General features: G+C 56.7%; 1 protein-coding gene across 5 annotated transcripts in view; it reads right to left on the bottom strand.

The window, feature by feature from the left end:
- The window catches only part of EPHB2 (EPH receptor B2), a 139,377-nt gene extending 113,580 nt beyond the window's left edge, over window positions 1–25,797 (bottom strand). For 4 of the 5 annotated variants that reach the window (XM_064470417.1, XM_064470419.1, XM_064470418.1 and 1 more), the window contains exon 1: window positions 25,556–25,793. In XM_064470417.1, coding sequence (XP_064326487.1) covers window positions 25,556–25,640 — 85 coding nt within the window. In that variant the 5' untranslated portion in view covers window positions 25,641–25,793. Of the gene's footprint in view, window positions 1–25,555 lie in introns of all 5 variants that reach the window. The other variant, XM_064470421.1, reaches the window with a different exon arrangement.
- Between the last annotated feature and the right edge of the window lie 486 nt (window positions 25,798–26,283).

Here is a 26,283-nt window from a genome sequence, read left to right as displayed (position 1 = left end):
AGCATGCCTGTGCAAGGAGGAGCTGTCGCCCCTCACCACTGGCTGGGAGGGAAACTGAGGCAGGGAGCACTCCCCACCACCTGCCCCAGGACGCTGCAAGGAGAGGCTGGGGAAATTGGTGGGCATGAAGCACCTCGTCCCCTGGCAATGCCTGGTTTTGGCCTGGCACTCATCAGCACCCCCAGACCCTTCCAGCACTCGACACCGCACCGCAGTCGGCACTGCCCGCGCAAACCCAGCCACGCACCCGGCAGCAAACTCACCCGCAGGCACCTGTGGACCCTGCAGGAGGACGTGCTCTCGGGACAGGCTGGGTCTGCGCCCTCTCCCCAGCACCCCACACCTCCAGCGCTCTTTGCATGGGTGCTCGGTGGGGCTGTGGAAGAATCCACCCATGGCACTCCTGTTATCCACACGCAAAAACCACCCTGCCAAGAAGAGAGCAGTCCTGCATCCTCCGAGCACCAAACGATGTGCAGACAAATACCGACAGCTTTGCAGGGTTTAGGGTTTGCTGCCTGAGCCTCGTAAAGTACCACGCTTCCAAAATTTAATGTACAGGGTGACCGAGGCATTACCTGACAACCTCCTCAGCCTTGACACAGGAAATCAGGCGAAAAGCTTGTGCAGGGAACGCACCATCCCCCAAATTCCCTACTCAGCATGAAGCAGCCTTTATAAATCAACGTCTGCAGGAAGAAAACACATGAGGGAGCAAGTTAATCCTCCCCTTGCTGCTGCACTCCTGGTGATCCTTGAATCCCACAAGTATGATTGGAAGGGATCTCTGGACGGCTCAAGTCCCATCCCCTGCTCAGGGAGGGACTCTGATGTACGGGATGTGCTTGAGCACAAACCCCAAACCCCGGGCAGCACTTAAAGAAGAGGACACTGCTCTTCTCCCATTGCCCAACACTGCGCACAGTCCTCTGCCATCACAGCACCCCTCTCGCTCTCATCAGGAGATGGAGCGCGCTGAGAGCATCCCTCAGGTCTTGCTAGCCTGAGCCAGCCAGGAGTCACGATAGCCGAGCCGTGGGAAACCAGCAGCACGCTGCACCGCTGCCCGCGATGCTGGAGCAGAAGGGCTCTGGGGTGCCCAGGGCATTGGCATATGGCAGGCAACAGCTACCCTGGGCCAAGGGTGGCCACTAGACGTCCTCAAGACCAGACTTGCCTGCCAGGCAGAGCGCGGGCTGGCACGCCCACCTTCACGTGTGGTCATCGCGTCTCCTCCAGAGTGCCTGGGACCTCAGCGCACCCCAGAAAGCTCGATGAGCTACCGGTGCCTCGGAGAGCCCGCAGCCTGCGATGCTACCGCAGCCCAGACATGACTGCCCCGAAGTAGATGCTTTCAAGCACAGCCTGGGGCTCGGCAGCAGCAACCGCTCCTCCGAATAGGGATGCCAGAGTGACTCCAGCTGATCTGATCTCGGGGGGCGCAGAGGCTGCCCGCAGGAGAGGTGTCCAACGCTGCCTCAGACTGGCCTGTTTTCAGTGGAGCCTGGTGACAGGCCAAGGGGCCACGGGCACAAGCTGGAACACGGGAAGCTCCCCCTGAACATGAGGACAAAGCCCTTCCCTGTGCGGGTGCCAGAGCAGGGGCACAGGCTGCCCAGAGAGGCTGTGGGGTCCCTTCCCTGGAGACATTCACCCCCCACCTGGACGCGGCCCTGTGCCCCTGCTCTGGGGGTGCCTGCTCACGCAGGGGTGGGACGGGGTGAGCTCCAGGGGCCCCTTCCAGCCCCCACCAGTCTGGGATTCAATGATTCTCACCATCGACGGGGCAGCGTGGCTGATGCAGAGCAACAGTCCCTTGGGAGATGGGCTGCTGCCACGGGCAGCTTCACAGGGCACCCGAGCTCTTCCCATCCCGCTGGAAACCCTCCCCTGCAAACACCGTCAGGCGCTGCTGGCTTCAGTAAGTCTCTCCTGCCATAACACATACCTGGCTGCTCACCAAGAACACCTGGAGCATGAACACTGCCTTCCAAGCTGCTCGCCCCAAATGCACAGGGCAAGTCTCCCCAAAAACCACATCCTGGTGGGCGGCGAGGAGGGGACCGGCGAAGCATGTCTGCACCCTCTCACACCCCAGCAGCCCAGGCAGTGGAAAACATCTCCTTGCAGTGAAAAATACCTCCTCAGTTCACAGGAGATACCTCTCCTGCCTGCAGAGGATGCAGCACTCCTCCATGTCTCCTGATTTATCCCGCCAGAGAGCAGAGGCACTGGGACCGGCTGCTTCGGCACAGCCACCCCCGGCAGAGACACCGATGGGATGCACAGGGCTGCTGGCTCCATCTCTCCGCTCAAGCTGCCGGGGATTTATAGATGAATAAAACCCTGTTGGCTGAGAGTTTGTTTACGCCTCTCAGAGAAAATAATTAACTTTTGATACAGTTCTGACTCACAGGACGTGTATTCAAGGAACTTGGTAAAAATATCCTTAAAGCTGCCCCTCTCCAAGCATTAGCAAAAGCAAACTGTAATATTCCCTATATCATGCCAGGTCAGCGCCAAGCCCAGCCTCTCCAGCTCTGCACACCCACCTGTCCCCATGCTGTGATGTCCCCAGGCTGGGACTGCTCCCCAGGTAGAGTCTGCAAGGAGCAAAGCCCTGAACCGGGAGACTGGGGAAGAAGCCACAGAGGGGTGGTGGGAGAGGTGGGGGACAGGCAGGGGCATCCCTGTAGGGCCCAGCCATGCCAGCTGGGGAGGTAACAGCCGCTGGCACCCAGCTGGTTCCCACCGCAGAGTGTGAAACAAGATGATCGGATCTTCGGTGCCTTTTATTTCTGGTAACTTTTCTCCTTCAGATATCACAGATTTGCCCAAGGGGGTCACTCAAACAAAAAAGCCTCAAAAGCAAAATGCTGCATGGCAGTCACAGGTGACAGGAGGGGACACCTAAACGGCTCAGTCACCACCCAGCGTGTGGGTCGTCTGAGGTGGCACCTGGGATGGGGCAGAGCACGCAGCGACGTGCCCGGGAGCAGGACCCCGACAGCGTTCGCTGCAGGGGTGGCGCAAGGCTTGCAAACGCTCGTTCAGCACTCGGGGGGCAGAGCCCCCCTTAAAATGAAAGGGACTTTCTGCTCCCCACAGAGCAGAGAAACATCAGACCCTGGAAAACACAACCATGGGCACTCAAAAACTGAGTGCATGAACAAAACAACTGTGACCCCTTTCTGCTGCAGGGAAGGGGGCGGCAAAGCCCCCCGGGTGCTGACACCCCCACCGGCCTGGGGGCAGAGGGGACCCCCACCCGAGCCCTGCGGCCGGCGGCTGTCTGCAGCGGGGCTGGTGGTTGTGGACGTGGCAGCGGGTGTCCAACCACAAGGACGGGCAAACAAAGGACAGTTCAGGGCTCCATCGATCGGGAGGTCAGACGGGTGAAGCACGAACATCTGGTCCAACACTCTGCCCAGCGCCGGCCGAAGGGCTTCCCCGGATTTAGACAAGGGTGAGTCTTTCAGAAGGAAGCATCCAATACTGGTGTTAAATTTCCCGGGATGGGAAGCCCCCCCAGCCGCGGGTTGTGCCTGTGCAGAGGGACCTCAAGCAGCACAGGGTAGGCGCAGGCCGATGCTGCAGCAGCCGTGATACAGGCAGCTGGGAGATGCCCACGTGCAGCAGGGTAACCCTTATCAGCAGCTTGTGTCCCAGCATCTTTGCGTTTATTAGCACACCCCTTGAAACTGAAGCTTCAGTAAGACGTGTGTTATCAGAGAAGTTTGCTCCGTGGTACCCTCAGAGGACGGGGTGAGCAGAGCCAGCCCCGTGCGCTCCTGCCTCGGGCAGCGGGAGCAGGGCTTTGGCGAGACGCACCGGCATTCGCTCCAGCCAAGCGCAGGCTCGCACATTTCTAAGGCAGCAAACAGCCTGGCCAGGCTGCCAGGCCGTTCCTCCAGCCCAGCACGTGCCCGAGGATGGCTGGAGACAGAGGGGTATTAGCTGGAGGGAAGAGCCCCAGGGGTCAAAACTAGTTTATGAGAAATCAGTCACCTTTGATCTACAGATTACGAGCAATAACGAATTGACTACATCCCTGGGTGAGCTGCTGCAGTTAATTAGACACGTTATTAAAAACATTCTCCTCTACCAGTCTGAATTAGTCCAGCTTCCAAGCCACAGAGTCCTGCCCTGCTAAATTAAACAGACCTTCACGATTAACAACCCTTCCTCCCGGCCTGCACCAGCAGATGAGGCAGAAGACACTCCTTAATCTGCTGGATAAAGCAAACGACAGGCAGGTTTTCCACCTTGATTCTTGACTGTAGATGGTTTTTTCTATTTTGATTCTCTTTTGGCTGCAGACACCAGAAATGGACCCGGCCGCCAGCACCCATCATCACCAGGAAGGGATAAACGGGTATGTGCTGGCTCACCAAGCAAGGACCTGATTAGCCCTTTCACCCCAGGGAAATGCATTTCAAAGGGGTTTTCAGGGCCCGTGATCTCCCAGTTAGCATCTCCTGTCCCATAGCCATGGACCACCCCTTCTGCTCCCAGATACACCCTGGCCGTGCTCAGAGCCACTTTTGTTCCCCTGACGCACCGAATTGTCTCAGGTATGACCAGCCCATCCTCTCCCACCTTTATTACCCTCCCAGCACTGGTACTTGCTGCAGGCGGGGATCTCATTAGCAATACTGCCCAAAAGTGGTGATGATCCACTCAGACTATTCTCCTGTGACCATCCAATTTTAAGCCCCTTCAGTACAGGCCTGTAAATCTATTTCTTGCTGGAGCATTGCGGGAGCCCCCCCCATACTCCTAAAGCTGCTGAATTGCACGTAAGTGGTTTGAAACCCCCGGTTACCTCTGCACAACTCTTAGGGTGACTCATCCATCCCCCAGTCCGAAAGCACCAAGCGCTGCTCACATGCTTTGCTCCACACTAAAGCACAGTGCAGCGCACATCTCCATGATCTGCCCATTACGGCCAGCCTGAGCAAGAAGGTACATCCTCAGGGGCAGCTTTGTGCCCCATGATAATGCAAAGCAAGTCCTGCTGCTGCTCTGTTCCCCTGAACCCCACATCTTCACCCCACGTCTCCACCGGCAAAGGAGAGAACAGAAAACCCCCCACGAAAAGCATCACTGCAAGCTTGGTTTTTGCCTCGGTACACACACTCCATGGGGTTTTTGTAGCTGGATGCTTCATCTTATGAGAGCCGCCCTGGCTGGCCGTGAGCCTCGTGGGGACCACGCACGCTGGCTGCAGGACCCAGCCCCCCCAGCATCCCGACCCCCGCCAGCTGGCGAGCCTCCGCCTCGCTCTCAGAGGCTTTTATTAGAAACACACAGTCACGAAACGTTGCAAGTGGAATCCATTACACAGCATTTAGTACGTATCATTTGTATTTCACAGCCGGCAATCTTTCTGATTTCACAGGGAAACGGCTATTAAAAACCCTGCTGGAGCGGAGGGGAAGGGACCGGTGTGCCAGGTAGGAGCAGGGATGGAGGGAGCATTTCCGTGGCTGGGATGGACCCACTCCCACATCTGGACATCCTCCACAGTCGCAGCCTCTCCCACCACATCCCTGCTTATGAGATGCTGATGGCATGAGGGAGAAGGCAGCTCTGCTGTCCACAAGCAATTCACCCATTCACCCCCATCTGACCCAGATGCTTTTGAAGCTGGGATATGATTTTTATCCAATTTGGGGGGTGGGGGGTGGGGGCGGGGGGTGTATTACTTTTTAAATTTATTATTACTTCAATTATTACTGCAAGGAAAGAGAAACTCCAAAGATTCCAGCATTAGGTTTAGCGTCGCTCCTGCTCGGTATTCTGGGTGGCTGCAGACACTTCTAGCTTGTACACAGCAGAAATGTTGTGAGCCATGCCTCAGAGACAAATCAGTTCGTGGATTACCTCCTCTCCCACCTTCTCCTTGGCACTTTGACCGCCGGGACAGGATCTCTGAGGCAGTGAGTATCCATGGCCAAACATGATCATCACCATCAGGGCAATGTTATTCATGTACCACCAGTGTTTGGGGCAGGGTACGAAGAGAATAAAAAACAAAGACATGGTTTAAACCCCGAATCTGTCCATTCTCAGAAAGACGCAATTTCCTAAAGAAAAGGCTGACAGTAGTGAAGGGAAAACACAGCTTTCGCCCGTGCTCAGCTAAGTAGAAGGCATCTCATCCCATAAGACAAGAACAGTGACTCGTCTCATCCCATAACACAAGAGTAAGTGGCTCCAGGATGAGCACCTTGACCCAGGAGAGACCTTTTCAAAATATAAACTGTGACTTGGGATGTTCAAGTTGGATACTGAAAGATTATTTAGGATATTGCTTCCTCAGGAGAGCCACACAGCCCTGAGGCAGGCCACCAGAGAGGTGCAGGATCTCCCGCACTGGAGGTTCCCAGAACTTGACTGGGCAAATCCAGAGCCACCCTGATCACTGCTACAACTGAAGCAGGGGGACCTTCGGGACAGGGACACCAGAGCTGGACATCTACTCTGATCGAAGATGGAGATGCCTTGTTTTACTGATGGCGTTGAAAAGTCTTGCTCTTCTAGAAGGTGTGCAAACATAGCAGGACCACAAATCGCTTCCCTAGTACAACTTCTATACAATGATGCAAGCCACTGCCTCATCCAGACGCCAGTTTGCCAATGTTCGCTTCTTCTGGCAAGTGAAGCTACAACACGCAGCTCTAAATTTTGCCCACAGGAAGGTTGGCTGGAAACACAGTCTGGGAAACACTCTTGTACGTCGTCCAGGCCCATCTCCACGTTAGCCATCCAAGGGAGCCACCCCATCCCACTGATGACACAACCCCTTCTGCCTGCTCCAGGATGCCCATCTGTTTAGTATTATAACTTACTTGGTGGGGGGAAAAAAACCCAAACCTCTTTATGGTGTTTTGCAGCAAAAATCCAGCAGATGCACAATGACAGCAAGGCATGAGTAAGGCAGGGTCTCCCTGGTCTGACACCAGGCTCATCAATACGAGCGAGTCTGCACCTTGGCATCCATCCTGCAAATTCAGAGGGTCACCCACCCTTCAGTGGATGCCAAAAGGACTCTTCTTTCTTAACCAGCAGCCAATGCATCAAGTCAGCTGAACTTGCTCAGCCCAAAACCAACAGAGATACCAGCAAATGTTTAGCAGGAGCCACCTTCTAAGATGAAAGCTGGTTTTGCCAGGGCAGCAGGTCCTTCTCCATCAGCAAAGCAGGGCACGTCTCCTGCTCAAAGGCTGTTGTCATCGCAAATTCTCTCAAACCCAGCCACCAGTGATCCTTCTTCAGTCTTAAAACATCCCATTCAACTCACCTGACACTGTGCCCAACCTGAGGCTGAGGCAGTCGTGGACTCCCCTCTCCATTTCAGCAGGAAATCTGGCCAGGGCTCCTGAGGAGGAGGATAGCGAGAGCCAGGGAGAGGCGAGTGCAGGGTGACCAGCATGCCTGAACTGAGCTGCCACAGCAGACTCCGCTGTCACCTCCCCAAACCATGTCTCCTCCAGCTCCAGGCTTGTCTACAAAGGAGGGGGTCCAACCTAGCCATCATTGGCACATCAATCTATCAGAGCTGGGACTAGGACTAGTCTACACTGTAAACTCATCACAGGGCCGTTAAGCCAAAGAGGATGCTGGAGAAGACAGCTCAGTTTGCATCGGTTCAGCTGAGCCACCATTGTGCCAATATAAATCAGAAACATGCTCAGGATACGAAATGGTGCAACATCACATGTGACGGAAAGCCAACACATGACGGATACAGAGCCAACGACCCCACTTTCACCACCAGATTTCTGCTTCTCGCACTGCCTGGAAACACCAGTGCCTCGTACCTGCCAATATCTGTCATTGTTACACTATATCATACCCTGCAATCGGTGAGGACAAGCTCATTATATAATTTTAATGCATAAAGTGCATTAAAGGCCCCGAGGTCTACAATTTCGGACCTCATAATGACACAGAGAGAGGGCTGAATCACTGGACTGGAAGCAGGTAATTGCCGCAGCACTGACGATCACAGCCTGCGCCGGCCAAAGAGAGGACAGGCTGAACCTGAAATGGTTTTGCCCACTCCTCCAAATGCATTAGTTTCCCAAGTCTCAGAAAATGAGCAAGCGGAGCCAACCAGGAAACAGGAGCCAAAAGTACAAATGAAAATCAGAGGCGTTTTGGACTAGGTGACCTTTGGAGGTCCCTTCCAACCCAAATCATTCTACGATTCTATGACTCAAAGAAAAGGTTAAACAGTTTTTTTTTAAAGGCTACAATTTGACAACCTAAGAAGACAACAACTTCAGACAAAGCCAGCCTCAGAGTAACAAAGTGCTGGTGACAACTGCACGTACAAAGGCAATACTTGAGAAGCGGAAGGCGAGTAAGCAGGTAACTCATATTTTATCGTGACTGCTATGAAGTGAAGCAAGTTAATAAGGGAAACCTATGGAAAAGTCATGTCTGGCACGGCGGAAGACAAGAATTAGTTATGGTGGTGTTATTCTTTTAAGCATATAGACAAAATGCTAAGTAAAAATGTTAAAATTCATGGAAACATAGAAAAAAGCACTGACAATGACCAGGAATGAGGATCTGGAGACCCCGTCACCATTCTGGGCCCTGCTTCACCTCTGCACCATTCTCAGGGCAATTTTTTGTTGTTGTTGGGGTTTTGTTTTGGTTTGTTGTTTGATTTATTTTTTACCCTCCATGCAATCAGAGCTTCCTTTGCTGCAGTTCTTTTTAACCGTTTGTGAAGGGTGGCCATGGCCAGCAAGTCTGAGTCTTCATTAGGAAAGTAGGATGTTATTTCCATAGCCCTCAGGAGGACACGGCTGCTTCCTCCCATTAGTAACACAGGATTCCTTAGCTCATACATAACTAATGACCCAGGGACCATCTGACTGTAATTCTCTTAAAAATCACATGCGCCATTTGTAACCAGCTAGAAAATAACTAAAACTTTGGCCACAGCTGGAATGCATTCGTCAAGGCCACGCAGTGACCAAACAACTCAGCTCTTTCCTACACAGACAACAATCTCGTGGAGGTGGGAAAAGCCACAGCCATCGTTTATCTTCATTTCTGGGCTTTTCAGTTACGACACTTTCAAAAGCAAGGCCAAGGAACCACGGCCACGTGCAATTCCGGTACAGCTCCACAACAGATGAAAAATCAAGTCCTGGGACTAGTCATTAACATCAGGTTGGAAGAAAACCACAGGAAAGCTCCACAGCCTGGTTCCAGCGCTGGTCAGTGTTTACATTAATAGCTGGGCAGTGGAGCAAACCTATGCATCTCTTTGCAGCACTGCGTTCCCACAGAGCATCCCCATCCCCTTTGCCAAGGCGGGGAGAGGTGAGGCCAGAAGCACTTTGGTGAAGGAAACTTCAAAAAGCTCTTTGTCATTTGCAGCAGCAGCCTGAGGAAAAGACGGTGCAGATCCATGAGCCCCTGCAGCCAGTGGAGAGCGTGAGGCTGGGGACAGCTTCTGACTGAGAAGTATCAGAGCTTATAATACCTCAGGGACTGGAAGGGGGAGAGGGAGAACTGAGAAATTCAAACACTTTTCACAGCAACAAACTCAACAGACATCAAGAATTAGCCAGCAAGAGCCCGTGAGGGGATGTCTGAGAGAGGAAGAAAGCTGGTACGTCCTTGAAGACACCAATGCAGAAGCATCTCAGTGCAGAAGAAGGATCACGTTTAGTAGATGCACTAGCATTATAACATGATAAAATAGTAGGCATTCAAGGTCTCGCTCAGCCTGGAATCACTTCTGGGAAAATAATGAAAATGCTGATGTAATTCAAATCATAAAGAATTAAAGAACAGGAGTATAATTAGCACCAGTCAACATACTTCTACAGGAAACAGGTCTTGTCAAACAAATCTGATTTCATTCTTCACTGAGATTACAAGTCTGATTGGTGAGAGTAACCGTGTACAAGGCAGGAAGCTTCCCAACTACCGAAACCAGGAGGCGTGACGGCAGCACGGAGCCAGCCGTGCCAGCGACAGCGAGCCGTTGCCCGGGCGGACAACTCCGTACCACCGAAAACATGCTAAAGGGATTAAAAGCTGATTAGCTGGCAGGTTTCAAGTAATAGTTCCCAGCATTGGACCTCGGTGGACTCTGCAGGAACCAGCCCCAGGTTCATTTTTGTCTTACAGTCAGTGTGATGGAAACGGATGAAAGAAACCGATGCTGAAGTGTCTAATGCTCTTCAAGGCTCACGGAGCATCCTCAGGTAAAGGATGTAGGATTCACCTCCCTTGGCGTTCACCATATGAAAATATAATGCTTCCACTTTAATGCAGTTGTTAATTTTCTACAGATAGTTAACGACAGAGAGAAAAGGGCCTCTGAGGACAAGGCAGATGATCTGAAACAGCCACCCCTGGCAGGTGGACTGAATTGCCCTCTGCAGGATAATAAGGGAGGGGATCTTGCTAATGGCATACAGTAGAAACCCCACTTTTGTGCTGGTGAAAATTTGACCAAATCATCTTCAAAGGAAAGTTCGTGGGGGACACAATCATCAAAATAATTTAACCTCTGCTGGGAAAAGCACTGGAAAGTCTGGTCTCCTCCAGCAAACACTCCTCAAGCTGGTGTGGCTCAGCAGATGTAAGCACCAGCCAGGAGAAACTCCAGATGGTCCCAGTGGCATGGTGGCACTGATCGGGGACAGCCCCCTGCGCCCAGTTTTGGCACCACAGCACGGATGCTGTTCCCACCCAACAGACGTTCGCTATGCGTGTAACAACGGGACAGCTTCAGTCCTCCTCCAAGCGGGAAGGTTCACCAACAGGACTGCCATCACAGCGGGGACCGCCTTGGGAGCCGGGGGATTAGGGCTCGGGCTCGGTGCGCAAACAAATGCCACCTTTGCTCTCTCCTCCCCTCCATTTCTAGCAGAGCAGGAGCATTATCATGCTTTTAAGGTTTCCAGGACAGATGACTGTCCCAGACAGGAGCATCTACAAGGTCCCATAGACGAGCTGCCCAAGACACAACCAAGATGTGCACAGTCCTGCCTCAAGGATGCAGCAGCCAGGACAGGGAACGCCCTCGGCATCACCCGCATCCATCCGTTCCCTGCCCTGCAGCTCCCAAAGGCTGAATGACAAAACTCAAAGCACCCCGAGAAAGTCTCTCGGTATTAAACTGGGGCTCTTCCACAGCAGGCATCCTGTGTGAAGGTAAAGGTGACGACGGGAGTGCACCCACAGCTAGAAAGAGACACCCCGGTGCCCAGCCTGAGCTTTAGGGTTTTCAGCAGCTTTTGGGAACTTGCTCAAGCTGCAGCAGAGACACAACAGGTCCGAGGCGTGCTGCGAGATGGCAGGGGGAGCTTCCCTAGGTCCTTGCCTGCCCCAAGGCTAGAGAAAACTCTCCAGCACCCCGGCAAGCAGCAAATCCATACGGAAAAAGCGCTCAGCAATGGGGAGGGAGCAGCTGCTGTTGTCAGTGCCTTCTGGGCTTGTCGCGGCTGCCTCTTACTCCCTGCCTCCCCAGCCAGATCCTCTGACATCCAACACCACCTCTGTCAACCCAGCCCAGTTGGGTTCCCCCACTAATACAAGCAGAAAAGCCTTCCTTTGGGGGATCCTTTAAAGCAGTGCCCCCCCTCCCCCAAGGAAAAAAGACTTAGTCAAAGCAAATGCCAGACCCATTAAGAGCAAAGGACCTCACAGCCAACAGAGGAATGCTTGGGCTTGATGGACTGTTTATAGAGTCTTTTATAGGAAGGATGGGTAACCTAATCCCAACTACAACATTTTTTATGCTGCTCTATGAGGGTTCAGCTGTGATTAAACTGTTGGCACAGTCCCATGGCACATAAAACCATGGAGACCAGCAAGTCTCATCTGTGCCGGAGCCCTGCAAATGCAAGCAGCAAAACTATTCCAAGCATTAAAGGCTGGCAAGCCCTGCCATGGGCCTTCCCTGCTCGCACCTCCAACAGGCCTCGCTATCTTACGAGACCAAAATAAAAGCAACTCGGCAGTCGCTGCCGTGATCTCTAGTGAAAATTTACCCCTGCTGCTGTCCAGAGCAGGGCAAAGGATACCCACCCCCTCCAGGACTCGTTTTGGGTCCCAGAAGCCGGGTGCAGGAGATGCAGCAGCTCTTGCAAAAGCGTGCTCTCAGCAGTGGGCTTCAGCGTCCTTCTCTTCTAGAAGCAGCCCCAGGGCCAGCACAGGCCCTCTGCCACCCTCCTAAGACACTGGATAAATCCCATCACAAAATTTGCTGGGCGGTTAAAACACTTGATTTTGAGCCAACCTCACTAAAATGAGATGATCAGAGTCGTGTGTCCCCACTACCTCCACTCCGTGGCTGGAGCAGGGACCACAGCCCCCAGCACAAGCAGAGTCCTCCCAGGAGCCAGCCTCGGGCAGAGGACATCCAGACACCTCCACTCGGCTCAGGCAGATGTTGGCCCATAAAACCATGCCCGCCTGGGACAAACCGCCCCCAGGGTGCTCTAATTTGACTGACTGAGAAGGAAATAAGGATTTGGAGGGGGAGAGGTAGGAAGAGCAGGTACCTCCAAGCCCAGGCTTGGCACAGGGTCACACCAAACCCACGCTGGAGGACAGGCTTGTGCAGCAAAGAAACGCCCGCTCTCCAGACCCTCAGCGTAGCTGGAAAGGGGAAAAGAGCCGGGGGGGCTGGGGCAGGAACCCCCTCTGCTGCAACGCATCAACAGGGACTGTCTGTGGGACGTGCATCCTCAGGGAGCGGGACCACTCGACGTCAGACCGGCAGGGCCTCCCTCAGGGCGGCTGGTTGGTGGGATTTCTTCAGGCAATTTGAACACAATGTTTGTTTCATTTTATTTTTATATAATTGGAACAGAACCAAGGCTTTTTATTTTTGGGGTTGGGGTTTTTTTTTTTGGCTTTGTTGACTCATCCGTCAATTTGTCTGGCCGCCCTCACGGTACTCCCTGGCACGGTGGGGCCACCACATACCCGTTCCAGGTGGGCTCCCAACACTCACATTAGCCCACGGTCATGCGAGGTGGCCCCTCAGCATTAGAGCTCTGGAGCACACCGAGCACAAGAGGCTACCATTGATTTCAAACACCACTTCTACATCAAGAAAAAGACACCGCCAGCTCAGAAACCCTGCGTTGAGCATCCTCAGCCACAGCGGCCAGGAGAGAGACATATCTCTCAGTGCACAGCCGGGCTCTTTATGTGGGATGGGGCTTCGCCAGCAGTTTTATTTTAGCCCTGCACAAGAGCACAGCACACTCCTGCCACAAAAGGGAAGGAGACCCCCGCAGTACCTTCAGATGATGCCACCTGAGCCCGTGCGCCTATGGGGTTTCTCCTTCCAGCACACGCACCACAGACCCCAATGTACCATGCGCAGGGTAATGGGTGCCTTGATGGGGAGACAGCGGGGTGGGCACACCACCATGGCTCGATGAGCTGCCAGCTCCCCCAGGAGACCCACGGCAGAGGCCAAGCCCTTCTCCACCCCTCTGGCCACTGAGCAATTCGAGGCTGGACGACACACCCAGGGCTGACCTCGCAAATCCCATTTTTTTCCCTTTTCCCTCTGTAGCCCACACACCGAGGACCTCCCAAACGCACGATAAAATGCCAGGTCAATTTTCCAAGGGCTCAGCACCCACAAGCAGGAGCACAGGTCATATTTAGGCCACCCAAATTACAGGGCAAGACTTCTCGAGGGTGACCTGCTTCGCCTCCCCTGGCACGAGGCCACGTGGCAGCCCCTGCCACCCCGTGAGGCAAGCCGCGGGGACATGTGCGCTCCACTGGTCCCTCCTGTTGGTCCCCAAACGTGCCACTCCCAAACCTACCGCTGCTCCCAGCAGTGTCCCCTACGCACCCCTTACTTCCCAGTCCAAAACTCAAGCCCCGCTGTGCAGCCCCACCTTTTGTTACGCAGAGACATACGGAAACAGGGAGCAGCAAAGCAGCGCTGCGGGACCCAGCCCAGGGAGGCTGTACCTCACCCTCAGCCCCGCAGGTAAGCAGGGATGGGATTCCACAGTGCTGAGGGATGAAAGCAAATGCTGGGAACGAGCCGGCTCGCTCAGCTTTTGGCATGTGCCCACTTGCCCCCCATGAGGACCCTCCAGTTCAAGAAGGACAGGGAGCTGCTTGAGCAAGTCCAGCGGAGAGCTACGGAGATGCTCAGGGGCCTGGAGCATCTCCCTTGGGAGGAAAGGCTGAGACACCTGGGCTTGTTCAGCCTGGAGAAGAGAAGGCTGAGGGGGGTCTCATCAATACCTATAAATATCTGAAGGGTGGGTGTCAGGAGGATGGGGCCGGGCTCTTTTCAGCGGTGCCCAACGCCAGGCCAAGGGGCCACGGGCACAAGCTGGAACACGGGAAGCTCCCCCTGAACATGAGGACAAACCCCTTCCCTGTGCGGGTGCCAGAGCAGGGGCACAGGCTGCCCAGAGAGGCTGTGGGGTCCCTTCCCTGGAGACATTCACCCCCCGCCTGGACACGGCCCTGTGCCCCTGCTCTGGGGGTGCCTGCTCCAGCAGGGGTGGGATGGGGTGAGCTCCAGAGGTCCCTTCCAGCCCCTGCCAGTCTGGGATTCTGTGATGTGCACGCCCATGAGCTGTGTCCCACCAGGATGGGGACAGCCACTTGCTCAGCCCCAGTGCTTGGCCTAGAGGGACCAGCCTGGATGCACTCCCCAGCAAAGCCATACCTGTGTGTGTCTGCACCTCCTGCCTGTCCTGTGGCTCGCCATAAACCAGTGGAGCCCAAGAGACCTCCCCAGCCACCACTCGACCCAAGGCGGAGCATCAGCAACCTCTCAGAGCGGTGCACGGTTTAGCCAAACCCAGGAACAGAGACCAGGCGACAAATGGGAGCAGCTGCCAGTAAATTCAGCATTTCCAGAGGATCTGTGTTTATCAAAAGCTGTCACTCTCTAGCCAGAACAGGTGTCAGTCACAGCAAAATCTCATGGCAGCTATTCAATCTGAAGGCACGAGAGTTTGACACCAAAAAAAAGAAAAGATCATTACCAACTTCTTTGCTCTCCATCTCACCTACAGCCCTGGAAAAAGAAAGGTGAACAGCCAAAAGGGAGAGAAAACCTGATGTATCAGGTGCTGGCTCTGTGCAGCAGCAGCACAGCCACACAGAGTAGGCATCGCCCAATCACTCGATGATGCTCAGAGAGGATCTGCCCCCCCGTGACAGAGCTGCATCACCAGCCGTCACCCAGCTGCCACAGGTGGTCCCAAGCAGCACCCACCGACCCCGGGGCAGCTCCATCGCACACCCGAGCTGGCCTCATCCCACCCGCAGACCCGCTAGCTGCCTGCTGCCTGGAGATTTACACTGAGCGCAACACAGAGCAGACCCCGCGCTGCCTGTTCAACACCTCCCACTAGCCAGACACCAACCCCCACTAATGCTGCCAACATCCTAATTAGCACCTTCCCCGTGCCCGCCCTGCTCCCGACTGCTCTGCATCTGTCCGAGGACTCTCTGTGAGGCTCCCCAAAGGTAGAGCAGACGAATGGGGACATGTCCTGGGAGGCGCTCGGCACCCCTTCCCCTCCAGAGCAGCTGGCACAGCCTGCACCTCCAGCCCACGCCAGCGCCCCGCTGCTCTGCTATGTGTCTGCTGTCAAGGGATTTCCACACGGCATCATGCACACTTCTGTGTTTGTCCTTTCCGAGCCTCCAGAGCAGTGCTAACATGCAGCGAGGATGGGAGAAGCCCAGGAGGGTCCTTGTTACACTGGGAGTATCCAGCCCTCCACAAGGTGGGTTAAAGGAGCAAGGCTTTGTCCCAGGTTTGGCATGGGCAAGGGGGCTCTGCCCAGGGAATGCATTTGCCCAGCCTGGCTGGAAACTGTCTCTGGTGGAGCTGCTCTGCTCTGCCTGCCTCGACCCACCCCCTTGCTGCCGCAGCATCGCGCCCCGTGCCAGGCAGGAGCGGGCTCGGAGGGGCAGGGATCTCCATCCCGCTACCCAGCATGCTCCAGCACTGGGCAATTAAAACCATTCCCCACGTCCGGGCACCAGCCGCTCTCTGCTCCCCAGGGAAAGAAAAAAAACCCCATCGCCGGTTTGCTTTCCCTCCCGGAGCTGGCCCGTTGGCCCGTTTCTATGCCAAAGCAGCGAGGAAGCCACGTGCCTGCTCGCATTTAACACGCAGGTGCTCCCTCAGCACACACGCGGGCAGCTTGCGTGCCGAGGTGTGCATACAGAGGCTGGGACAAGCACACAAAAGCGGCGCTCAGCCACCTGCGAGGGTGCTCCGCAAGCAACCTTGGAGGTGGTGGGGATCCTGCAGGAGAGATCCGCAGGAAAGGCCTTTCCCAAAGCTGGCATGCCACAATTAACCCTCTGCAGCCTGGCCAGCCCCCCTCCCTACAGGCGACGTGCTCCAGCCAGCCCGTACGCCTTGTTTTATTTCATCCGCGCTGCCCCCAGTTCACACATTTCTCCTGCTTGCTTTGTCCCCTGATACCAGACAGGCTTAAAAGTAAAACAAGGCAGAGATTTATTAAGTGAGGCTCACCGTAAAGGTTTCCGAGTTGCAGTTGTGGAGCCTGGAAACAGGATTACAAGCAAAGCAAATCATGAAACGCGGCCGTAACTTCTGCACGGTGAGACGTGACCCTCACGTGCTCCAGCCCATCTCACGCCCAAGCATGTGGTATGCACCGGCTGGGGGGCTGCCTGGCCAGCTCGCAGCCGCTTGCCGCTGCACGAACCTCCCCATGATGGCCCGGGGCTTCTTCAACCTCCCCTCTGCTGCACCCAATGCCTTCAGCTGGCCCAACCCTTATCTTCAGCAGACTTTCTCCCATACCTTGCCCCAAACCAGCTGCACATGTATTTGTCAGTCCAGAGCGCTCCTAGCTCTTATCCAAGACCACAAACAGCTTCTTCAGACACATCCTCAGAACAGGGACTAGATATGGGATAAAGGCGTCATCCCCATGTATGCCCTGGGGCCAAGCCTTCCTCCTTGGTGAGACTGATGAGTCCCACCACCCCAACCCAACAGCTCGAATGCTGGCCGTGCAAAAAGCTGAGCTTGCAAGAAATGGATGCATCTCGAGAGAAAGGCCTGAAGCCAAACTCCAGGAGGCAGCCCCTTGCCCATACCTGGGGAGAATGAGCTGCAAAGTCTCAGGAGCCAGTGGCAGGGAAGGATGCTGCCAGCCCTCTCCAGGATCACCAGCCATGCCCATGCCTGGAGGGAGTGGCATGGGCAGGCAGATATGGTCCTGGTAGGATACACACACACCCGCCTCTTGGGTGACAGCAACCACATACCTGGAGGCATCTGAACAGCCTATTGCTGCCCGGCTTGTCCTCAGGCACATCGTGCCCAACCCTCTAGCCTCAGCAAGGAACCCAAGCCAAAGCACTTGGGTTCAGTGGCTACCCCTCATGAACGAGTGGCTTCCTGGGAGGCTCAGAAAAGCAGGATCTCCTTGGGAGATGGAAGAGCATCCAAGGACTCCCTGTCCTCTGCTCCAAGACAGAGTGCTCCAACAGGTCCTCCCTTGCCCTGAGAGACTCTGGGGTAGGAAGAACCTGCACTGCCACACTACGGTGCATGGGATGCTTCTCATCTGCAGCCTCCCGTGGCCTCTGTGCACCAGGGCTGTGGAGGATGGAGATGCCTTCTCTCTCCTGCTTCCCTCTGCTGAAGTTGTCCAGGCTTACAGAGAGTCTGGATAGAAGGTCTGGCGGTTCCAGCCCGTGTTCGACCCTCCTCACCCTCCCTGGCTCTCCCCCTCCTCTGCCTCATAGCAGCTCTGCACCAGCCACCCAACAAGGATCCCTGCAAGCCACAGCGAGGACACGCAACCAGAGCTCACCAGGCCCTGGCAGCACTCCCCGCACTTCGAGGACAGGTTTTGGGAGCTGGGGTGACACTTCCCATGGAGCAGGGCTCGTTTCAGCCCACTGCCAGGCAGACGGACCTCAAGTAAGCCTGGCCCTGCTGGGCACAGGCAGAGCTGCTCGGAGTGAATAACCATCATCTGGGACATGGTTTGGCCTTCAGTCTGCCGCGGACCAGGTGTCCCCACGAGCACCAAAGCCTGGGTGGGAGCAGAGGGGTACAGAGCCCTCCACAGCCAGCCCAAGTGCCTCCCCCCTCCTCTCCCATGGCGGGGGCTCGGCAGCCAGCCGCAGGCTGCCCAGGAGCCCGGCTGCGGAGCCCATTGTTCCCTTTGTCTGGCCTTTTGAGCACGAGCCCGCGCGGCTTAAGGCATCCCCTCCGCGGCGGGGACGTTCACACGCTCAGCCGCCCTCACCACTCCCTGACCTAAACCCAGCCTTCACCCTCCCCGATGAACCCTGGGCTGAGGGTAGCTCCTCTCCTCCCCCAGCTCCAGCTAGATGCTCTCGGCATCCAAAACGTCGAGGAGGGCAAAGGTGAGCACCATCGGGCATTTTCCAGGGGACCTTACCCTGCCCGACCAGACTGCCAAAATCAAGAGCCTGCATAAGGCTGGAAGGCATTCCCGCACCCGGAGGGTCCACCATCATGGCCAAGGCGATGAGCACCCAGGGCAATGTGGACCCACCAGCGCTTTGCCTCAGAAGCTGCAGACAGCCTTGAAAGCCAAGCCGGCAGCTGGGGGGGGGCAACAAGGCCCCCACCAAGCATGGGGCATCCAGCATCGGAGCCTGGAGAAGACACCTTCCCCCTCGGGGCAGACCTCAAATACCACATCTGCCATGGGAGGCTGAGCCAAAGGGATTCCTGGTTCCCCTCCCGCCTCCAGCAGTGCACTGGGGTATGCTGCGGGGGGAGGTGTAAAAGCACCCCACTTCGTGCAGCCCAGCATCAAGAGCTCCCTGATGCGCCCAGTACCCAGGATGGCGGGGGTGGGGGGGTTCATCCTGCCCAGCACACTCCTGCCCCCACCCTCCGCGGCGCCTGGTTTTAAACCTCCTGCCTGAGAACTCAAGAGTGAGTGAGCAAATACGAAATAATGAATCATGACCCCTTCATCACCCCCTTCTTCACACTCCCCGCAGTCCCGCGCACCTCTGCGCCCCCCCAGCGACATCTTTCCTGAAGCCCGCCCCGCCACGTACCTCTCCTGTACGAGCATCCTCGCCCTCCTTTCCCAGCCTTTCCCAGTTCTGAGTCGATGCTTTCAAAGAGCCATCCACAATGACTTTAAGATCTCTTTCTTAAAATGCTAATAAGTAATTTAAAGACTGCCACTGTGCATGCATGGGTTTAGGGTAATTTTTTCCATGTGAATCCCTTTTCATTCATCACTGACTACATTTAATCTGCCACTTTATAGCCTGGTTATCCAGTGTCATGAGATCCTTTTACAATATTTTAAAGACAACTGTTGTTTTTATCGTCCTGAATAATTTTGTATAATCTGCAAACTTTCTCGCCTTTGAGTTCCCACCCCTTTCTAGTGCGTTTATAAATACGTCGCGCGGCACAAGCCTCACGCTGACCCCCATCTAGTGGGAAAACTGACTCTTTGTTTCCCCCTCTTTAAGCAGATTTTAATCCATAAGAGAGCCCTTCCTCTAAAATTACTGCTCTGGAGTCTCCTGGATCACCCAGGGAGCTCTTCTTAAAGGATGCTTGTCCCATTTGCTCTGGCCCCAATCGTTTTACCAATTTATTCCAAAATATAAGCTCTTCTGCCTTCACTGCAGGGCGGTCTCTGGGCCCTGACCTGGGCAGGAAAGCTCCTTGGCAGGAGTCCCCTTGGCCACCGCCGTCTGGGGGGACACTGGAGTTGTTCCTCGTCTCCCAAGGTGCTCCACCCCGGTCAGGTCTAACCTCCTGATTCTCATCTGTTGGGGGGATAATTCTGTTCTTCTCACAAGCTGTTTTTCAAACTCCTCTCAGCCTGCCATATTCTTTGCGTTCACCCCACCACGGTTTCTGACTTTTTTCTATTTCCCCTTTTAGACACCAATTCCACTTTCTGAAGAGCATCTTTTTACCTCCGGTGACTTCCTTCAATTTGCCATTTAATCAAGATTTATTTTCTTTTTTAAAACTCATAAGGTAAATGGCTGCGTGCATTTATCCTGAGCTTTAATATCATTTCCCAAGTATTTTGCTATTTTAGCTGCTCCCTTCAGCTAGCTCCTTCATTTTGCCTGACTGACTTACAAAATGTTACTGTGCAGTGTTTTTAAGTGCTGGTCATTTCAGGGATGCGATGGTCTCCCTCGAAGAGAGGTAAGGTAGAAAGAACATCATTTATTAGACTAACTGATAAAGCTTCACCAACTTCTGGAGCTCACCGGCCCCTTATCGTGCCCGCTGGGAAGCTGAACCTGCTCCCACGGAGCCGGCTCCACGCCTTGCCCTGCGTCACGCGTGATGCTTGGGTCTAAGTCAAGAGATCCTCCTCTCCTGGGCTCTCCAAAGAGCTGTGATTATTCACAGCCGCTAAAACTATAGTTTCTCAATAACGCCCCTATGTGACATTTACAGAGGCACAGACCATCCACAGTTATAGCTGTGTTTTCTGACCTTGTGGCCCATTTCATCTCCCATAAGGGCTGGCAATCAGTGCCGCGAGGTGGGGCAGGGGGCTAGCAGAGACCTAACGCTGCTCCCTTCATCCCCCAGCGCGGAAATTCAGAGAGGGGCAGAAGGCACGGCCTGATCCTCACTTACTCCCTCACCTCCACCCGGCCGCGCTCAGCGGGGACCAGCACGCCCCGCGCAGCCGCCCCTGCACCTGCAACCTGGCACAAACTGCCGCCCACGCAGCACGTCCCCGAGACACCCACCATCAATACAAAGTCGGCGTCAAGATATATATGCCACATATCCCCCTGCGGCCCCTCTCCTTCCTTGCACCCTCCCAGCTGCCGAGGGCTCCCAGCCTGCCTCCAGCATCCCCAGCGATACCGCCTGGTGCTGCCTGCATCCCCGGGTACCAGCCAGGGCAGAGCCCCCCCCGACACCCCCCAGGCACTGCCTCTCCCTCCCACCTGCGCTACGTCAGCCCCTTATCGCGGGAGGCCCCACTGTTACCCCCTTATCTAAAGGCTGAACTTTTGCCTCCGAGGATCTCCCCTCGCTACCGCCATCCCGACACCATCCAACGGGCAGCCGCGCCTCGCTCCAGTGTCTCTGCAAACCAGGCACCAGGTTTGGGAGGGACTGCAAACCAGGGTGTGAGCCGGCGGGGGTCTTTCTTGGTAAAAAAGGACATTCTGTGGGATGGGAATCCCGCACCCACCCCAGACAGACCCACACATTAGCACCCATCTCAGCAGGGTCGGTCTGTCGGGAGCGGGCGTGTGTCAGGGTAGGAGCAGTGGGGTCAGACTCTCGTCTATCACAGCTCCGGCCGCACTCGTACAAAAGCACCGGGGCCTCGGGAGGTATCTCAGCACCCAGTATTTACCCAGCTCCTCAGGCAGGCTTCGCAGCCCCGCTGGTGCCGACCCCTCTTTGCAGCCAGCTCAGGTATGTGTACACAAACAGCCGCCAACCTGTGCAGGCAGGTCCTCAGCCCATCCGCAAAGGGGACCGCGGCTCCCGCCCCTGGGGGACAGCCCCAAACCCCCTTGGCAGCATCCACCCAAGGGATGGACCGGCTTTGACAGATCCGGGGTTTTTTCCCTGGACCTGCTGCTCTGCCCCACCGCTCCGGAGCGTGCTGGGCTCGCTGGGATGCTCCCGCAGCTCCCGTGGTCCTGGCACGCCCCAGGCACACGCCACCTCCCCGGAGCACCGAGGCCAAAGCAACTGCCCTGGCGCGACCCGTAACCTCGGTGAGACATCTAAAGCCTTCCAGGGAGACCACGAAGCCAGACACAATGAGGACAAACCAAGCCCTGTGCTCGCTGGCACCCCCTCTCACCGCTCCTGGGCCCGGAGGAGCTGCTGGGTGCTCAGCAGCGGGTCGCAACCATGCGGACAAGGAAGGTGACCATATTTTAACACTAAAATACGTTATAGCTTACATAAAGTACAATATACTGTATATTATGTACCTGTATGCTATGTAATAAATGCATAATGAATACTGTGTACATTTTAATACATTATTAACTACGCAGGAACACAAAGGTCGTGCCTCCAGCTTGCTGGAGGATGGGCACAAGTGTTCATGGCCAGCACATCAGCCATGGCGTGCCGCAGGGATGCCGGCCCCGGGAGAGGACGCAGCCCTCCCGCCCCAGCACCGCTTTCCGAGCCCAACGCCAGGCTCAGGACCGCAACCCCCCGGCACAGAAGGACACTCAACGTGAAGCCCCCTCGGCCGCCCGTGACGCTGCTTCCCAGCAAAGCTCCCAGCGGCCCATCAGGTCCCCCGCTGCCTCCGCGCCACCGGCTCCCAGCCTGCCTGCGCCCTCACAGACACTAGGGCCATCTCGTTTCTCCTTTCGCATTTTTTGGCGCACGGGTGGCTTCCCTCCAGCCCTCGGGAAACCTGCCAGCACCGCAAGGTTTATGAAAAGTTAACTCCAACAGAGTGAAGAGCGCCTTCGGGGTTTTTTTTTTCCTCCCCTCACACGCGAGTTAGCCAGGCTGTTGATTTTAAAATACCTAAGTGCCCTTCCCAGCTCCCCCCAAAATACCTCGGAAGTATCAGCACTCCAGATACGCGTGCGGCATACGCCGGCAGGAATACAAAGAGGAGCCGTTAGTGATAGCGGCACTGTTACCAACCGGTGTGGGATCCAGACCCTTCCAGGACTCCTTTGTTCTTGACTTTCTGGGTTTGGTTTTTTTTTTAAAAAAAAAAAACACACACACACAAAAACTTTCCTTTTATAAGCCTGAACTTTCTCAGCTGCAGATACGTTACCTTGCAACTGCCTTAACAACTGTACGCAATTCTTAACCTCTGCTTTATGTACGTTGTCATCCACCTCCCTGTTTTCCATATTGATTTATGTTTTACGTTCTTTTCACATTTCCTTTTAACAGCCGGTTTTAACCAAACAGCCTTTCCTCCCGAGCCCGAGACACGCATTCTGCTGGCCAGTGAGTAATCAACTTCCAATTTTCATGCACACTCCTGTTTATATTTCCTTCCCTATCGGCTTTGTTTCTAATTAAGGTTTGTTAAATGCAAGTGAATATATGTCGTTCAGAGAAATATAAAGCATGTAGATAAATAAACACCCCACACACAGGCACACTGACTAAGGCTGCGCTTTCAACCACGGATCCCAAAGCACTTTGTCATGTTCATTAACAAAACCTCGCGGCTCCCTTGGGAAAGACGCTTGTATTATTTTACGCCTTGTAATTAGGAAAACTGAGGCACAGAGGAGACAAGTGAAATTACCAGCATTACAGAAAAGCTCTGTAGCAGAGCTGGAAACAGGACTCGAGAGGCAGGATCCCCGGGCAAATAACCGGAACATGGTTTTGCCCTGAACGAGCCTTTTTTTCCCCCCCCATTTTGGCCCTGGGAATTTGCCGGAGCTGGTGAGAACAGCGCAGAGGGCATTGCCACCATGGAGGTGCCCCGTGGCCAGGGGGATGTGGTGGGGTCCAGCCACCGCCACCTTGGCCAACGGGCACCGCTGGGTCAGTCTGCCGGCACCAACAGGGCCCAGAGCATCCGCAGATGCCCGCGGCCGCTGCATCCAAGCGCCCCGGGAAGACCCAGGAGGAGGCAGCTCCCAAAGAAGAGGAAGGAGCCCAGGGAGCTGCAGCCCACGTGCTTTCACCTCACCAGCTCCCGAGAAGCCTCTGCAAGGAGGGAAAGGCTGGGACGCGGTAGCCGGTTGCCACAGACCGCAAGCCATCATGGTGACCCTGCAACACGCACACACACACAAAGGCAGGAGGCAATAATGGGGGCGTGGGGGTGACCCCACCAAACCCAGATCAACACGTTCAGCCCAGACAGCGATGGTCACTGGAAGCGTGGTGCAGGGCCCCCATTGACTGTCTCCCCGGGAGCACCCCCATCCATGGAGAAGCACAGCTAATGGCGATCATCTCAGGTGGGTGAGACCCCCCGCCAGCACTGGCCGCCCCCATGTCCCCAGATACACATTCCTCATCCCCTGGGATGAGCCCAGGTGCTTGCACATCCCGTCCCCGCTGCTCCTGCCGTGCCAGCGGGAAGGTCACCCACGTCTAAAAGCAAGCACGCAAGAGTTGGGCACCAAACGCCCAGCACCGCCCAGCAGCTCCTCTCAGCGTGCAGGAAGGGCAGGGCAGGGTGGAGGTGTCACCCCGTCCCTGCACGATGTGCCTGGCTCCCTCCTCTGCTGGAGTCAGCAGCGTTGGCTCCACACGGCCAAGCCCGCTTGGGCCCCGCTGGCCAAGCACAAACCCCGTTGGAAGTGTCAGCGCGGCCGGCTGATGAGGCCAGGCATCCCACGTGGACACGTACGCTCCCACAAACACGCTCATCACCCCAACCCCCTCCCCCCTAATTAAAAACATACTGGGCTCATTTGAATAGCATAGCTGGCTAGCGCTCTCCACTGCAACGTAAATAGTCCTATTTATGCCAAGCTCCCATATTGTAAATATCACGATGTATAGCTGGCCAACCCATGAGTCATCTCCCAAAACTCCAACTTAATAAATGGTGCTTCATCCGTGTTCCAGACGAACACCGTCCGCGCAGCTCCCACCGCCCGGCGCCTCCACGCCCGAGGCCGCCAGCGGCCGCCCAGCCGGCCCGGTGAGGCCGAGGGGCCAGCAGAGCCACCCGGTCCCTCGCCGGCTCCAACACGGCCCTCCCACGACGCCCCGTGGACCGCGCGGGGCCGGGATGAGCCCGATTTCGGCCTGACGCCTCGCCCTCACCCCTGCCCAGCCCAGTTCTCCAGCGCTCCCCAGGGCGCCCGCGCCGCAGGCGGGCTGGGGGCGCCCAGGCATGGCTGAGGTGGGCTTGGGAGCGGGAAGACGTGGCCCCCCTTGCCCAGACCCCAGCTGCGGGCTCCCCCCAACGCCTTCCCCGCGCACCCAGCCCGCAGGAGCTCCCCACCTGCCTCCCGGCTCTGCTTTGTCTGAGCACCGGGGGAACTCGGCGGGGAGCCCGGCTCCTCCCGGGGACGCCGGGAAAGCCATGCCGCCAACGGGGAGCCGGCCGTGAGCCCCAGGATGCCGGCAAGGCCTTGTCGAGGTGCGCCCCAAAGCCTCTCCCAGCCGCCGGCGGCGGGCACAGCCTGGCAGAGCCCGGGCATCCCCGGCACAGGCTCCGCGGTACTCAAGCGGCGCCCGTGATGTGCCGCGGGGGTGCCGGGCTGCCGGCGGGGGATGCCCACCTTGGCAAAGGGATGGCGGAGAGAAGGGCAAGGCAGCGATCGGGAGGGTCTGCGGACGGGGAGGTTGGGGGGGGGGGGGGGGACACGACACACACGGCACAAGAGGGGCCCCCAGCTCCGCTCCGGGCTCCGGCGCCAGCGCCTCCGGCTGGGGCAGCACTTCCCCAAAACTTCGCCTCCCCTCCAGCGCTGCGGAGGGGGTGCGGCGGGGAGGGGGAGGGGGGCGAAGTGCCACCCCCCCCCCAAAAAAAAATAGGGAAAAACACGCGAAGGGGGGGGTCGCCCTGCCCCACAAGGGCCCCCGCCCCCCACCGCCCCCCCTTACCTTCCACGGCGGCGAGCAGGGGCAGGAGGGCGAGGGGCAGGCAGCAGAGCCACAGCGGCCCCATGGTGCGCGCCGGGCCGGGCATCAGAGGCGGCGCGGCCGGCGCTCCATGGGGGCGGCGGGGGGCGGCGGCGGCGGAGCGCAGAGCCGAGCCGAGCCCCTCGCTGGGGCCGCCGCCGGCGCGGGCACGGCCGCGGGCACGGAGCGCACCGCCGGCCCCGCCGCCGCGGCCGGGCCGAGCCACCGCCGCTGCCGCGCGGGGGAGCGCCCCGCGCCGCCCCCCGCCCCGCCCCGGGGCGCCGCGCCGCCGGCGGGGGGGCGGCGGGGGGCGGCGGCGGCGGCGGGGGGCGGCGGGCGGCGGGGGGCGGCGGGGGGCGGCGGCGCGGCGGGGGGCGGCGGGCGGCGGCGGGCGGCGGCTCCCCCCGCCCGCCGATGGTTTCTCCCGGAGCTGTCGATCATCCAGAGAAAGCCGTGATTTCAGCCCAAATCTTCCTCGCCGGGGCTGGCCGCGCGCCGCAAAGGAAAAAAAAAGAAAGAAAAAAAAAAAACGTAAAAAAAAAAAAAAGAAAAGGGGGAGGGGGGTTCCCGGAGGGATGCCCCCCGCCCCCGCCCTTCCCACCGCCCGCGGCCCCACTCCGGCCCGGCGGCCCCGGGCGGAGCATCCCCTCCACCGGCCCTCGCCCCCCGCCGCTGCCCACCGGGGCGGGCGTGGGGTGCCCCGGGGGGGC

The sequence above is a fragment of the Phalacrocorax carbo genome, chromosome 20 (genome assembly GCF_963921805.1).
Source record: "Phalacrocorax carbo chromosome 20, bPhaCar2.1, whole genome shotgun sequence".
Classification (NCBI taxonomy): Eukaryota; Metazoa; Chordata; class Aves; order Suliformes; family Phalacrocoracidae; genus Phalacrocorax; species Phalacrocorax carbo.
Note: the sequence above shows the minus strand (reverse complement) of the source record. Positions and strands in the feature narration are given on the sequence as shown.